This window comes from Panthera tigris, chromosome A3 (assembly GCF_018350195.1).
Source record: "Panthera tigris isolate Pti1 chromosome A3, P.tigris_Pti1_mat1.1, whole genome shotgun sequence".
Classification (NCBI taxonomy): Eukaryota; Metazoa; Chordata; class Mammalia; order Carnivora; family Felidae; genus Panthera; species Panthera tigris.
This window is the reverse complement of record NC_056662.1, coordinates 134,571,696-134,588,246: the sequence shown is the minus strand read 5'-3', so window position 1 is coordinate 134,588,246 and position 16,551 is coordinate 134,571,696. Positions and strand designations below refer to the sequence as shown.

Genomic DNA, 16,551 nt, shown 5'->3' with positions numbered 1-16,551 from the left:
GGGAATTTCGGGAGGCGGCCTCTGCTTTCGGTTTTAGCGGCACCCGGCAAATCTCTGACCCCACCTTTGCCAGCGACCGAGTCTGTCACGCGGTTGCTGAAGGAATCCTCCTTCAAATCAGTCGGGCGCCCGGGTAGATGGCCGTCACAGGTGCTCGTGATCCAAAGGTGATCAAACAGAATTTTAGAAGCTAGTGATGATGCAATTTAGAAGACCTGATCACGGCGCGTGCTCGCCTTTCCAGAAGGGAAAAGCTTCACCTTACCTCATTGTTTAGTTTTTTTTTTTTTAAGTTTATTTATTTATTTTGAGAGAGAGAGAGAGAGAGAGAGAGCGCGCGCGAGCAGGAGTGGAGGAGGGGCAGAGCGAGAGGGAGAGGGAGGGTCCATACTGCCAACTCAGAGCCCGATGCGGGGCTCGAACTCACTAACTGTGAGATCAGGACCTGAGCGGAAATCAAGTCAGATGCTTAATTGACTGAGCCCCCCAGGCGCCCCTACCGTTCCTCATTTTAAATTGAATTGTACAGTTCTGTGCTTGAGGTTACAAGAGTGCTGACCTAGTGATCGTGCACAGGTTGAATATTCAGCTATTTGCGTCACCTTTCTCTGGTGTGGTGTTAGAGGGGATGTTGACATCACGTTTAAATTTCCGCAGATTGTCTCCAGCACTATTTGGGGGCCAGATGATCTGCTGGTAGTGATTATAGGGACCTCTCTTTCCATCAGGCCTAAGTCAGACCCAGCATCTGACCCTTCGGAAAGGGAAAATGAGGATGTAGGGGTTTATTTTCAGATCATCTTAATTGAATTCTACTTGATGGTTCTTCCCATTCAAGGGTGGGTGGGGGGGTGGGTGAAAGTCCAGAAAAGAAAAAAAGAACTGTTTTCTTCCAACTATAAGAAACCAAAGAAGTTGCTTCTGAATTTAACCACGTTATAAATGGACCATCTGGGTGGCCTGCCTGTGTATGTTTCAGATGTCTAGGTTAGTACCGGGCACTAGCTGGCCGTCCCTGGCCTTCTGCAGGAGACGTGTTCTTCCTTCGTGGCCATGCTTCACAGGCCTTATTTCGCTTGTCTCCTGATGTCCCTGGGGCACCGGCACCTTCAATGTTACCATCTCCGTTTCACGGAGGGGGAGATGAGCTCGGCAAACATTTATGTCTCCATCTTCTGACTTGGGCTTGAACCAGCCGCTGGCTTTCCGAGGGGCTGGAACCCCGGGTTTACTCAGGACTCGTGATCACTAATCGCTGAAGGGTCTCTGGCCTAAACTGCAGCGAGTCTGCGTTGGTGTTGACGTGTGAGAAGTGTGTGTCATTAAAGCCTCAGGAAAGTCACTTCAACCAGGAGGACAGGAAATTGCTTTTGACCTTTTCCTGAGATGGCGAAGGATGGGAGGGAGGGGGACGTGGGAGGGGCGGACTGACAGACCTCCAGCCGCTTACTGCGGCGTGTTGGACTCCTTTTCATTTCTAGGGGAAACGCCAGGATGGGGGGAGAAAGTCTGGGTGGATTAGAGAATCCGCTTTGTGCCTATCGCCTCCCTCTTGGCGGAAGCGAAGTCTTCCTCTGTCTCCACCAGTGGAGTCCAGTCCCCTCTGCCCTGCGCCTCTGGGCGACTTTGCTGTGTCTCCGTCACCTGCTCCTTCCCTGGCCTTTCACCCGCTTTCGCTGTTGCTGTTTGGGGTTTCTGTTCGTAGAGAATTGTAGTAAAAACCAGCAACTCTAATTCACATCAGATGCTTAATGTAAGCCAGGGGACTTTGGAAGGGGGAAAATAGCTCTGTTCCCTCAAAGACGGGGTACCTACAGCTCTAGGAGATGGCGTGACAGCGGAGATTTTTTTTTCACCACCAGGTATTAAAAATTAAAATGTTTAGAGCAGTTCCGCTCGTTTCTTCAGCGTGAATAGGGGAAGCAGGTGCGTGTTGACCGACCGAGAGTGGGGCAGGTGCCCACGCCCCATTTCTTCCCGGTGTGGGGCCTCACGTCACCCCAACCCACCGCCACGGCCACAGCCAGAGAGTTGTGATGTCCCGGGGGACAGACGTGGGGACGTGGGAAAGAGCGAAGAGAGAAAATTGTGCGAGACCAGAGGACGCCCTCTTAGTAAATAATCACGGAAGAGTTACACTTAAGTTCTGAGGTACATTGATTTTGAGGAGGAAAGGGTTCATGGGGAAACTGACTCTGCAGTCCGGCGTCTCTGCCTTGAAATGCAGGCTCTGTTTCTGACCTCGTAGGCCTCTTCGCCACATCCGTATATGCTGTTCCCCAGGAGTTAATGGTGGAGGCCATCCCGGAGCGAGCCGAGACTCGTGGTCTGTGTAGTCGATGCTCTTCCTACAGCGGCCAAACGATGGCAAACTGTGACACACAGAAAAGTTGGCCTGACTGGAAGAAGGTCAAAAAGCAATTTTGACTGGTCAAAAGCAATTTCCTGTCCTCCTGTCCCACTACTCTGGACCCCATGCTTTTTGCCTCCTGTGTGGCCGTGGCCGGGCGTGGGAGGTGGATAACCCAAGGCTGCCCTCAGAGCACCCACTTTCCAGGCAGGTAGCACATTGCTCGTCTCCCCCCACGTCTACACTGCCGATTTCTGGTCGGGAGCCCCTCCAGGCCCTGCCGGCTATGTCACTGTTACGCTTTAGAAACCAGTGGAAACCCCAGCAAAACCCTCCCCGTCTGGCCCCATCACACCATGACACCCCCACTTTTGCTTGCCTGCTGTGATGGCTCTGTCCACACTCACGTGTCCTTCAATAGCTAGTTCAAGTGACCCCCTCTGTAGTTGAGACTCTTCTTGAGTGGAAATGCCACCGTGCAGTTGGGTCCCTCCCTTTTATCCAGCCTCAAAGCTCCATTCCTGACTCTCTGTCCACTTCCTCTATTCCTACGCTCAATGGTTCCAAACTGTCGGAAGCTTCCAGCTCCCCTTATTTTCTGGTTCCTTTCGTCCCACTGTGTTGTCATGATGTCTGCTTACCTATGCCCTCCACTAGAGGAGCAGGGATTTGGTTTTGTGTCATTGTCCACATAGTGGAGCTCACACAAAATGTTGCTGGAACGGCAGGCAGCTTGAGTTCTAAAATGGCTCAGGTGCTTCTCTGACTGTTCTCTTCTTCGCTGTCACAACTACTCTTGCTCGGATCCTGCCTCTCCTTCTCTGAGACGAGTCTGAGAAATGTTAGTGTCTTCAGAGTTAGAGGAAGCTAACTCTGGCTCCCCCCAAGGTAGGAGTGAATCCTGGGAAGTAGTTTTCAAAGGGTCCTGCAGTTCAGGGTCTCTATTCAAACCAGAGTCTACAGGGGAGACTGAAACCATGTGAAGTGGTTGAACACAGGCCTGCTCTGCCAGTATGGTGTTTGGGGGCCACGAGCCCGGTGGATTATCTCTGTCCCAAGTGCTCTGAGCACCCTGGGCCTCTGAGGGGCACAGACTCCCGGCCTCTTCTCCGTGGGCTGGGGGCTCCGTGGTGTAGAGGGCCTCTTCCTAGTCTGGGGTCTCTAGATGGGAAAAGGCACACTTGCAGGCTGAGGTGCCTTGGGGCCCAGGGCTGAGAATGGACCAGAGGGCTGGGGCTTCCAGCTGCCAAGGTGACAGGCATGTGGACGCGTAGCTCTGCAAGGCCTTTCTGTGTCGATGTGGCCCACATGCTTCCTGATGTGCACTGTCTCAAGGCGTCACCCAGACCCCTCGGATTCTCTGTCCACGCCGCTCACGGGCATGCCAGCGTGGTTTTTGTTGTAGGGTCCCCCTGAAGCTCTACCTGGCGGATAGAAAAGGATAGGGAATAACATTTGTTAACTGCTGGTGACTTACCACATGCACCTGTCATAAAACCCTGTGAAGTGGCCAGAATTCTCCCATCTCACGAGAGGCCACTGCAGCCCAGAAAGACGAAAAGGCCTGCTTAGACTGGCTGCTCGCACCCAGACGTGATGCTTATCCACCAGCGGCCCCTAAGACGACGCTGACTCCTGGCGCCTGCTTTCCCGGGGAACTTCGCACAGGGCTAGAGGGCCGCTCTGGACTCATCCGCGTGCTGCTCTCTAGGTCATACATCCCTGGATCCTGGCACCTTCCAACCCCGAACGGGCACTCGGAGCCTGCTTTCTCTGTCCCCGTCTTGTGTAGTTGACTCTCCATCCCCAAGCCCACCTCTGTGTTCGCATCCAGGAGACCCTTCCAGGTCTGTGGCAGGTGGGGTCCTGGGCAAGGTACCCGGATGGATCCACCCACCCATCTTCCCGGCCCCTTCTTATCTGAGGTAAAGAACAAAGAAACCGTTGGTATCGCCATTTGATGGAATCATCCTCAGTGGTGTGGACGGAGGAGACCGCGTGGCCTGAAGAGGTGGGATGAGCGGCCTCTCCCTCTACTGGAATGAGCCCTCAGGCTTCCCCAGCTCTGAGCAGTGGCACCGCTTGGGTCCTCAGAGTCATATACGTGCACCCCCTTCTCTCACAGGCCTTTACCCCACACACGCGTGATCCCAGAGCCGCACTTAGAAGCTCGCGGACTCCCTTTGGCAGACGTCCCCCCGGGGCTCATCTGTTCTCGCACGGTTTTGGCTTCTAGACTTTGCTCCGGGGTGAATCTGAATTTGTTGAGTGGATGGCATGCTGGCCTCTTGGTGTTCCCACCTCTAGTGTACGTGTTAACCCCATCCCACCAGACACCTCTGACCTGCCTTCTTTGTGAGGAAGGTGAGGTTTGGTCACTCAGTTTTGCTCCTCTGTGGCTTTGGTTTTTCACATTCAGCAGGTAGAAAGCATCGTCCACACTTGCTGTTTCCCTTGCAGCTTATTTACAGGTGTGGTGGGAGGAGGGTGTGACCTCTAGGAAGGAGGCTGTGCTCCCCAGAGGAGGATGTGCTCCCTGGAGGCGGGTGTGCTCCCCAGAGGAGGGTGTGACCTCTAGGGAGGAGGCTGTGTTCCCTGGGGAGGAAGGTGTGCTCCCCGGATGAGGGTGTGCTCCCTGGGGAGGAGTGTGTTCTCCCCAGAGGAGGGCGTGACCTCTAGGGAGGAGGCTGTGCTCCCTGGAAGCGGCTGTGCTCCCTGGGGAGGACTGTATGCCCCCTCGAGGAGGCTGTGCTCCCTGGGGAGGAGCGTGTCCTCCCTGCAGGAGGGTGGTGCACTCTCTGGGACCTGTCCACTCCCCACTGGCCAGCTCGGCCTCTGCACCAAGGAAGGGAGCGCAGGAGCCCCCGGTCGGTCACTGTGCAGGAGAAAGTCCTCCTTCCCCTGGGGTATCCGTCCTGCGGAGAGCAGCAGTGCCCAGGCTCCCGAATCCCCAGCAAGCCCGCAGGTTGTCAGAGCAGGATGGGGCCCCCTTCAGGCCATCCTAAGCGTCACCTCCCGGCTTCCCTCAGCCCCGCACTGCACCCCACTCCGGGTCCCGCCTCATCGGAGCCCGCCAGGCACTGGGCACGGCCGGGCTCTCGGAACGTCCTCCGGCGCTCCGTCCACAGGGCTGCCTGTGCCTCGTGCGGGACCCCGGGGGATGCCGCGTTTCGATGGTCAAGTTTTCCAGTCCCTAGTGGCTTCAGGCCGGGCTGTAGGATGTGCCCAGTTCCCGACCCGTGAGTTGTCACCACCACCGCTGCCCGAAGCCGGAGCGCCACGTGGCCCTGATGGGGACCGTGGGCCTGAGCCGTTTTACCTGGTCTCCCTGCCCCGCTCAGGTCTCCCCTCCCCCCGCTGAGACTGGGTTCTCGTGATGTAGCCTTTGATGGGGCAAATCCAGTCCAGCCCCAGGTACTCTGTTTGACACCCCCGGCCATCAAGACAGCCTTCTGGCGTTGTGTGCCTCGCGTGGACCTGACACGGGGACGGACACTTCCTTCTCTGCTGGACTGTGTTGAATGAGCAGCCGCCCCGTCCAGCACGGTCCTCACGTCACCCGCAGCTGGCTCGTGTCTCTCTTTGCTTTGATTGTTGTGAAGTGAGGGCCCCCCAAGCCTCCCCCTCGCCCCCACGAAGCTCCAGCGGTCCTTGTCACCAAAGCAGGTGCTCCGTGCCTACTGGCTGAATCGACCCAGACCCCAGACACGTGACAGAGCCGTGCCTGAGGGCCTCCACCTCGGTGCTCTGGAAGGAGAGTGTTCCACGCCATTCTGTCGCTCTGCGTCTTTACTCGGCATCTGTAATCACAAGCCTACGAAGGGCTATAGGATGCCCGTGTCCCTGCGTGGGGGGGCCAGCCATGCGCTGATACCCAAGGGGGCGGTGGCTGCAGGCGGCTGCGGAGCTGAGGCCCAAGGAAGGCGTGTGGCGCCCGCCTGGTGACTGCAGCCGCCGCAGGTTGGTCTGGTGGCTGGAGGGGGTTTGGCGGCAGGCTTACCCCGGGGGGCTCGGGGAGGTGAAGCTCCTTGCTCACATCTGCCAAGTTGGTAAGCTGGGATGTGAAGCCAGCTGTGCAATTCCGGGGTCCTTGCCCTTCAAACAGTGCTCACTGGGGTCCCACCGCCGTTGCGTGGACCTGCCTGCACGTGATGTTCCTAAGTAGTGGATCCCTGAGGAGCATTGGCTCCTCGGGCCCCTCTGAGCACGGTTTCTGGAGTTTTCTCCTGCTCTCAGGATCTTCCACAGCCGCCAGGCCCTCAAGTGAGAAAACACACAACCTTCAGACTCGCTGTAGTCGAGGCAGGGCCCTGCGTCTCTGTGGCCCGCTTCTGCTCGGCGGGAAATGGATTGCCGTTCCTCTTTGGAACTGGGTTTCAGGCTGTTGGAAGACGAAATGGAAAAGGAAATTCCTGGAACATTCTGTGGCTCTCGACACCTCCCCTCCCTCCTTCTGCCCTTTGTGCAGCAGACACCCCCTTTCCTGGGATGTCCTTGTCCCAAAGGAAATTCCTGGAACATTCCGTGGCTCTCGACACCTCCCCTCCCTCCTCCTGCCCTTTGTGCAGCAGACACCCCCCTTCCTGGGATGTCCTTGTCCCTCTGGCCAGCATGTCACCTCTGGGAGCCTTCCTGACCCCGTCCGGGTGGGGCCCCTGTCCTCCCACTGGGATGTCGGGCACAGTGCATGACCATGACCTGCAGATGAGCCCCTCCCCCCCGCAGTGGCTGTCCGGGGCTTGGTGTCTGGGACCATCCTTGCATCTGAGCGTCATGGGCACATACAGATACATTCCTGGCTGACTCAGACTTTGCCAGTTTAACCAACTGAGCCACCCAGGCGCCCCTAGACTTTGCCAGTTTAAAGAACATACAATTCTCCGTTCTAACAAAAACACTGATGAGGTCACTGAAGATGCATAATAGATAATTATATTTGAAAGAGTTGTTAATTGAGGAAGAAGGCAGAAATTAAAATCAAGAAACAAAGACTCACCTGTCTGGACTCTGGCACGTGTGAGTCCCCGCTCCCTTACTTACAGAGTATGCCTTCGGGGCCATTCTGAGCTTCCCCCAGCCTTTGTTTTCTCATCTGGGAAATGGAAGGCTGTGGGTAGTGGGCTAACAGCTAACGTGAAGACCTTTGATCACTGGGAGCTATAATTAATATGATAGCAGGAAGTCCATTGATATCTGCTTTTGTACTGCGTAGTTTACTGAGCTTCTCTGCCCATTTTTGTGTGTGCCTTTTAAGACATCTTTTAGCTATTAAATTGAAAACCATGACTTGTGAGTCATGACCCACACGTATCTGGAAGAAGACCGGGCTTGTTTTCAGTGGATGGTTGGTCAGACACTTAGATCATCCCTCTTTATGTAGTAAACAAATTGATGCTCCCAGAGCGTACTCGTCATAATCATTTTGCAAACAGCACAGATGCATCTGAGGGGCCGGGGATGTTTGCTCCCAGCCAGACGTGACACACTCATCGTTGTTCCATGCGAGTCTGTTGTGTGTTTTTTTTAATGTTTTTATTTATTTTTGAGAGAGAGAAAATCAGAGAGCATGCGCGGGGGCGGGGCAGAGAGAGAAGGAGACACAGAATCGGGAGCAGGCTCCAGGCTCCAAGCCATCAGCACAGAGCCCGACGCGGGGCCCGTGAGAGCATGACCTGAGCCGAAGTCGGTCGCTTGGCCGACGGCGCCACCCCGGCGCCCCAAGACAAACTGATTATAAACCGTAACGTCTTGTGGCTAAGGTTTTGGTTTGTTTTTATGCCCGTGACTGTAGGAAACACGCACAGGTAGACAAAGCGCAGGAAACGGGAGTCGCTGTTTGCCTGGCTCGGGCCGCATACCAGGAATTGTGTCGGGCTCTTTGACGTTCTTTCTTTCAGTCCCCAGAGCCCAGCAAGCGGGGCATCCCTATTTTATGGCTGAGGGAGCTGCGGCCCGAACCCGCCAAGGAGCCCGGCCGTGGCCTCTGCCTACAAGGATTCCATGGGTCTGTCTGGCTCCAAAAGCCTGCGGTCTTTCTCCCTCCGCGCGCGGCACGAGCCGTAAACAGGACGTTCCACGTTCGTCCTGGCTGTAAACACACCATTGCTGCGAGGGTCGCGGCCGCCAAGCCGCGACATTGCCGTTTCCCCGAGCAGCTGCTGCGACGGGGCCCGGGCCCACCAGAGGCTCCGTGTGACTGCTCCCTCTTCCTCTGCTGTTCCCCCGCTTGTGACGTTGGCTCCGATGAGTGGACCCCCGGGACCACCCTGTGCCTCGTTGCGGGGCTCATCCACGCCTGGTTCTCCGGGAGCTCTCTTCCCAGCCGTCGTGCCGGTAAACTGTCTGTGGTCTGTGAGTGACAGACGTTCGGGGCGACTGCACTCACCGGGGGCCCAGGCAGGACAGAGGAGGGCAGGCTGAACTCGGGGCCGGGGTCTGGGCACCAGCGTGGCAGGTGACAGGTGAAGCCACGCGTTCTGTTCAGCGCTCTGGAGGGAGGCTCCGGGGAACGGCTCCTTCCGAGGATGACCTTGATTGGTATTTTTAAGAGAAATTGCTACCTGGGGTCTGTCGTGGACGACGTATCCTGATGTGCTACGACGGTGGAAATTACCCGTTTACGTCAAATTATTCTTTACATAATCAGGCATACGCTGCTTTCCACACGGTCTTCTGGATTCTCTTGCGCGAATTCTTACAGCTCCACCAGGAGGTGGGTTAAAGCGCCCCAAAGTGCAGGTCGGGAAAACGAGGCTGGTAGGAGGAGAGGAAGACTTAGCCCGGGCATAGGGACAGGGACAGTTGAGACACACCCATTAGCAATGACCACGCATCCTTCTAGGGAAATGCGGAACACGTCTGGGGGGAGGTGAGGCTTGGGAAACATAGCTTATGGGCTTTTCTCGATGAATCACTATTACTTTTAATAGTGTTATTATAAGAGTGGTGTTGGCCTCATGAACCCCAAATATTGAACTGGGCTGTGATTGCAAGTTGATTTGAGGATATGCTGTTGTCATTTTTACACTGGTTTCTCTTCACTTAATGGCCCCAGGTTTAGTACTCTGAGTTCTTCTCTGAGCTCTTCAAAGTCTGTCTCTGTTTACTTTTGGTAGTGAGCTTACTGGGGAAGGCTATATCTTTTCTTTTCTTTTCTTTTCTTTTCTTTCTTTCTTTCTTTCTTTCTTTCTTTCTTTCTCTCTCTCTCTCTTTCTTTCTCTCTCTCTTTCTTTCCTCCTTCCTTCCTTCCTTTTTCTTTCTTCCTTTCTCTTTCTTCCTTTCTCTCTTTCTTTTTTCTTTCTCTCTTTCTTTTTCTCTATTTCTTTCTTTCTCTTTCTCTCTTTCTTCCTTCCTTCCTTTCTTTTTCTTTCTTTCTTCTTTCTTTCTTTCTTTCTTTCTTTCTTTCTTTCTTTCTTTCTTTCTCTTAATGTTTACTTATTTACTTTGAGAGAGAGAGAGAGAAGGAGAGGGAGAGAGGGAATCCCTAGTAGGCTCTGAACTGTCAGCACAGAGCCTGACTCGGGGCTCGATCCCACAATCCGGAAGATCATGACCTGAGCTGAAATCAAGAGTCGGATGCTGAACCGACTCAGCCACCCAGGCGCCCCCATGTTTTTTCTTTTAATTGGGCTTTATAATGTGCTTTGCAGGGGAGTGTGGGCTTCCCAGGCTGGTAGACTGAAGCAGGAGTAAATCAGCATGGGGTACACCCTCATCATTCTCGCTAGAACCCTGCTGTGCCTCCCGCTTTTTCTGTTTGACTGACCTGAGACTTTGCAACAGTCCACCCCGTAGGTGAGGTTGTAGTAAGTTATCACTGAGTAAGCGGGGTGTCAGTGAGTAAGGATTGGCAGAGGGTCCTAAGGGGGAGCGTGGGGGCATTTCCGAGTCGAGATAGGCTGGGCTTGAATCTGGGCTCTGCCCTTGCTATCTGGGTAAGCTGGCAAGTTCCTTTGGTGACTCAGTGTTCACACCTGACATATGGGACAGTCATGCCTGTCCTGTAAGAGTGTTCTAAGGAGTAGGGGCGCCTGGGTGGCTCAGTCGGGTAAGCGTCCGACTTCAGCTCGGGTCATGATCTCGTGGTCTGTGCGTTCGAGCCCCGCATCGGCCTCTGTACTGACAGCTCAGATTCTGACCTGCCTCAGATTCTGTGTCTCCTCCTCTCTCTCCCTCCCCTGCGCGCGCGCGCTCACACACACACACACACACACACTCTCTCTCTCTCTCTCAAAAATAAATAAACATTAAAAAAAAAAAAGAATGTTCTAAGGAGTACATGAAACAATGGAGTATAACAATTGAGTCCGGTGCCCGATGTCTAATATGTATTTGAGAAATATTCCTTCCCGACCTTCCTCCTCCTCTTAGACTCACTGGCTTGGTGTTTGCTGAGGTCGTGTGCAGGGGTCCCACCCGCAGCCTCAGTTCTGTGACCAGCATGGCACAGGGGGTGCCCCATCAGTACTCGAGTGAATGAAACCTCTTATTCGGTGGTTGCTATGGGTGACCCAGGAAAAATACGAAACCGTAAGGGAACAACGTGCTCGATTCATCACCTCTTCTGCACCTGCTGAGTTTTCTCCCTTAAGGAAGTAAAGATGTTTACAGATACTTCTCTGACTTTTTTTCTTTTCAGTGCCTGAAACAGTATGTCGAGCTCTTGATCAAAGAAGGATTGGAAACTGCGATCAGTTGCCCCGATGCCGCCTGCCCTAAGCAAGGCCACCTGCAGGAGGACGAGGCATGAGCCCCCGAACAAATCCGGTTTTTAACACGTGCAACTGTGCCCTGCTTGGTTGGCTTTGCGGGTGCCGTGGGTTCGGTTTAGGCTGACCTGGTATCATAGTCTAGCCCTCGGCTTGTTACACTTCTTGTTTGTATTTTTTTTTTCTTTCTAGATCGAGTGCATGGTGGCGGCTGAAATTATGCAAAGATATAAAAAGCTACAATTTGAAAGAGGTAGGTGGCCTAGCATATTAGCCGGTGATGACTCCTATGATAGAAGAAAGGTAACTCGGCGGGGAGAGCGCTTCTGGCGGATAGGATTACGCATCATTTGGCTGCCACAGTGAGAGAGTCAATGTAAATTGGATTTCTGAAGTTTGTCACTCTCAAAAAAAATTTTTTTAATGTTTATTTTTGACAGAGAGCGTGTGCAAGCTGGGGGAGGGGCAGGGAGACAGGGCGAGAGAGAATCCCAAGCAGGCTCCTTGCTGACAGCACAGAGCCCGACATGAGGCTTGATCTCACAAACCGTGAGACCATGACCTGAGCCAAAGTCAAAGTCGGATGGACGCTTGACCGGCTGAACCACCCAGGCACCCTGTGAAATTTGTCACCTTGAATTCTCTGCAGAGCTCACAGTTGGAAGGACTGTTGTTGGGTCATAAGGTCATTTGGTCATAAGAAGGATTCATGAAACATAACTCGTTTACAGGGATTTGGCCTTAGGGGGTGTTCTAAAGAGATTTCACCCTCACGGGGTGTTATTATTCTTCAGCCGGGTTAGGACTAATAGTTTGAGGACCAAATTCTGGGACCTATGCAGAATTTAAAAGATCCAAAGGCACACAAGGAAGTTCTGAGGCCAAGCATAGGTGAGTTATGATGACTGCCATCCTGACAGGAAAGCACCCTGGTCCTCCACATTCACTGTGCACCTGATGCTGAGTCCCTGGTCTCAGTAAGTGTCCAGACAGCCCTGCTGGTTGTCGTCATATGTGAACAGGACACCCCAGAGACTGACTAGCTCGCCTGATTTCCACCTCTAGTGGGTGGGGCGCAGTGTGGACCAGATCCCCCTCAGGCCCCCACAGGGCCCTGCACAGCCCTCATGGTGGGAGCCGGACCTGCCGTAGACCTCGGGGTTCTCCAGGAGCACGGTGTGGCATGTGCAGAGCGGCGACGGCGTCATTTTCGAGGTGGCCGTCGCAAAGCGTTCACACGGGTTGGACATCCAGGACTGGTCTTTAGCTTTGCTCTCTGAAGTGTGCCAGGGTCATCAGATGATGTTCTAAAGAGTCCATAAATTCCATTCGCCTTCATTTGCATATATGTCCTGGACCTTGGGCTCCTCTGAAAAGGAGCAGAATAACAGATGTGGGTAGGTGACGCTCCTTACGCAAAACTTCACTGTGTAGATAACGCATCCGGACCCTGACCTCAGCTCAGGTTGGAATGGTCCGAGCATGCCCTCCCCTCTTCCCGGTCTGGTACCCAGAGCCTGGTCTACATCAGGCGCTCACGACTGAGACACAACCCTGGGAAACACCATCAAGATGGGACTGGAAGGCAGAATGGACCAGAGCAAAGTATCAAGAGATTCCCAGCTTAGCTGAATGTGGAAAATTTTTTCTTTTCTTTTTTTCCCCCATGTTTATTTTTGGGAGAGAGAGAGAGAGTGCACAAGAGTAAGAGAGCGAGCCTGAGCCAGGCAGGAGCAGAGAGAGAGGGGACAGAAGATCCGAAGCAGGCTCTGGGCTGACAGCAGACAGCCCAATGCGGGGCTCGAACTCGCAAACCATGAGAGCATGACCTGAGCTGAAGTTGGACACTCAACAAACTGAGTCACCCAGGCGCCTCTTCTCTTTCTCCTTCTCCTCCTTCTCCTTCTCCTTCTCCTTCTCCTCCTTCTCCTTCTCCTTCTCCTTCTCCTTCTCCTTCTCCTTCTCCTTCTCTTCTCCTTCTCCTTCTCTTCTCCTTCTCCTCCTTCTCCTTCTCCTTCTCCTTCTCCTTCTCCTTCTCCTTCTCCTTCTCCTTCCCCTTCCCCTTCCCCTTCCCCCCCTCCTCCTCCTTCTTTTTTCCTTAAGAAATGCTAAAGATAGTTGCATTTCTTTTAGAGGCTTACTTCTGGAAAACAAAAAAAGGCAGTGTGTGGCCAACTTAAAAAAATAAAATCAAACAGGATTTTGATGGCATTGAAATTGTTTTCAAGAGCCTGTTTATTTAAATGCCATATATCATTTAGTTTGGGGTGGTTTACAGCTTAAATGTAATGCCACGTGATACAAGAGTCAGTATGTGGAGCTATAAACTTGATGAATTCGGATTTCTGAGACTTTCAGGCTCTTCTGAAAATATTTTCTGGAGAGAATCCTGACAGAAACTGGCAGTTATTTGGGCTACAAGAAAATTAACTTTCCTGGCCTGGAATTTAATTTAAAAATGCAGCTGGATAAATTTTCCTACCTAATAATTTTGACTTTGTTCTTTCAAATACTTTGTAATTTCCAGTGCTTTGGTTTAGTCAAAGACTTTTTTTTATAAAAACTTTGCAGAAAAAGGAAGCCAGCTTGACTTAGGTTAATGGAATCTCTCAAACCCATGACTTTAGAACATTTTGCTAGCATTATGTGAAAAGTCACAAGAACACCAAGTGAACTCAGACTCAGTATGACCAAAGACCCTTCTGGATGAAGCATTAAGATGTCAGAGCTAAAGGAGGGACGGATGCCTGGGGGTTCAGTCAGTTAAGCGTCTGATTTCAACTCAGGTCTTCATCTCATGTTGGTGAGTTTGAGCCCCGTGTCAGGCTCTCTGGTGACATCGTGGAGCCTGCTTGGGATCCTCTCTCCCCCTCTCCCCCCTCTCTCTCTGTCTCTTGCTGCCCTTCTCTGCCTGTCTTACTCTCTCTCTCTCTCTCTCTCTCTCAAAACAAATAAATAAACTTAAAAAACAAGATGTCAGAGCTAAAAGTAAAGCTGTTACTTCTAGTTCGCGCACTGAACAAGTTTTGAGGTATGATCATAGAGCAAGTTTCAGCCTGTTCTGTCCTTTTGAAATGCAGCCAGGGAGGATACCCTGGGAGAAAACCCAGTTCCCAGATCTTCTGACAACCGTTAGTTACTGAACAGTTCTGTGGTGGCTTTAAGTTGCAGACATTGTTTCCGTTGGGTCTTAGAATGACTCATCTGATATAACAGCCTTGATGGCTCTGCTCTCTCTTGTTTAATTGAAGTGTGGTTGACACGGCATGTTTTATTAATTTCAAGTCTAGCAACCCTGATTTTAATCTGATCTCCCCCACTCCTCTAGTTGGGTTTCTGACAAGCCGGAGGCTGTGGGGCTTGTTTTCCTTCCTCCCTCCCTCCCTCCCTCCCTCCCTCCCTCCCTCCCTTCCTTCCTTCCTTCCTTCCTTCCTTTTCCTTCCTTCCTTCCTTCCTTCCTTCCTTCCTTCCTTCCTTCCTTCCTTTTCCTTCCTTCCTTCCTTCCTTCCTTCCTTCCTTCCTTCCTTCCTTCCAGTTTATTCATTTATTTTGAGAGAGAGAGCACGAGTGGAGTAGGGGCAGAGAGAGAGAGAGGGAGAGAGAGAATCCCAAGCAGGCTCCACACTGTTAGCACAGAGCCCAACACAGGGCTCGAACTCACAAACCGTGAGGTCATGACCTGAGCTGAAACCGAGTCAGACGCTTAACTGACTGAGCCACATGGGCGCCTCTGTTTTTTTCCCCCCGAGTGCTCCCTTGCCCATCTGGAAGCCTCCAGAGGCTGGTGGAGGTAGGCTCTCTGGGAGACTCCCTCGCTCTCATGCCCCACGACGCTGTACCTGTGCTCCTGTTTGAGCTCCGCCAGGCCGGGCTGCTGGTGCTTGTTTGAGTGTTCCTCTGTCCCAAAGCCCCTGCCACCCAGAGACAGGGCCTGCAGCCTCCCGGGTTCGTCTGACAGCCGCGTGTAGGTCAGAAGCATGCTGGAGGGGCGTCTTGTCCAGCATTGTGTCGGTGCTTTAAACAAGAATAGAGCCCGGAGAGATGAACAGACTTGCTGGGCTCACCCATCAGTCATCAGGCCTGACCAGAGCCAGGGATCCCCACAGGATGGAACTCACTGCCTCCGTGTCGTAGCCAGTTGGCCAGCCTGGCCAGCGGTGCCGTGAAAGCACGTGTCAGTGAGGGACGGGATGCTAGGCACGTCCCCTCTTGTAGTGTGCTTCTCAGAGAAAACCATGTTTAAAAAAGAAAAGCGCCTTTTTAAAAAGTCTTGGGCTTTTTATAGACAGAGCAATTAGGGACCTGCTTCATTAATCTATTTTTTAAAATATTTTTAATGTTTGTTTATTTTTGAGAGACAAGAGTGCAAGCAGGGGAGGGGCAGAGAGAGAGAGAGAGAGAGAGACAGAGACAGAATCCAAAGCAGGCTCTGGGCTCTGAGCTGTCCTCACAGAGCCTGATGCGGGGCTCGAACTCACGAACTGTGAGATCATGACCTGAGCCAAAGTCAGTCACTCAACCGACTGAGCCACCCAAGCATCCCTAATCTGTTATTCATGTATCTTTGGGAGATGGGAGCTGAGATTGGTTTCTTCTGGTATGCCAAAAAATATGCTGCTTGCCTTGTTTGACAATATATGCTATGCATAGACACGTCTATATAAAATATTGGATATAACACATACAAGATACAACATGCGTAACGTACTTTATATATACGTGTATGTGATTGACAGGTCTAGATGTGTATACCTACATGCGTCCTGAAAAGAATAGCGCTCTGGTGTTTCCCAGTGGATTTTCTTATTGATCGATTCCTGTCTTCTACACCAGCTGCCAAAATTCAGGAGTGGGGGTGAAGAGAGGAATATTAATAGAAGTCCAAGTCAAAAACCCTGGGGCCATATTCACAGGTTTTGTGGTGCCCTGGCAGCAGGGGAAGGATGTTTGCATTTGGCAGATGGGACAGATTATTTGCCCTTTGCTTCTCTGATAGGGAATGTCTCCCCAGGGGACAGGGGAGAGCCTGTCACAGCTCCATGAGGACAAAAGTCTCAAAATTTAAGTCATTGCCATGGAAACCTTAACTGGATCTGCTCACCCTGCACTCCATGATAGAATTGGGCCTTTGAGGACGAGGCTGGCTCATAGCTCCGTTTGCTGGGCAAGGGGGGATGGGGCACAGTCATAGGTGCATGAGGAGGGGTCACCGGCAGCGTGGGGAGCCAGCCCCTCCCTGAAGCCAGAGTAGAGGAAGGGGCAGGAGGGTCCTGAGAACCAGAGGGGTCTGCATAAGGGCAGCGTGTTCACCGAAGCTCTCAGATCAGCACTAACCACGGGGTCCATCTGGAAAGAAAACAGAACAGGCTGAGGATTTCTCTCCGTGTCACGTGGGGGTTGCTGTGCTTGGGGCCCCCATCCTGCATCGCCCTCCCTCAGGGGCCGTGCCCATAGGGGACCCCGGAATCTAGTTGGGGTGGAGCTGGGCTCCCC

General features: G+C 52.7%; 1 protein-coding gene across 11 annotated transcripts in view; it reads left to right on the top strand.

Annotated features, from left to right (window-relative positions):
- The window catches only part of RNF144A (ring finger protein 144A), a 139,077-nt gene that overhangs the window by 76,740 nt on the left and 45,786 nt on the right, over positions 1-16,551 (top strand). For all 11 annotated transcript variants that reach the window (XM_042982557.1, XM_042982556.1, XM_042982564.1 and 8 more), the window contains 2 exons: positions 10,989-11,093; positions 11,251-11,311. In XM_042982557.1, the coding sequence (XP_042838491.1) occupies positions 10,989-11,093; positions 11,251-11,311 (166 nt within the window). The remainder of the gene's footprint in view (positions 1-10,988; positions 11,094-11,250; positions 11,312-16,551) is intronic.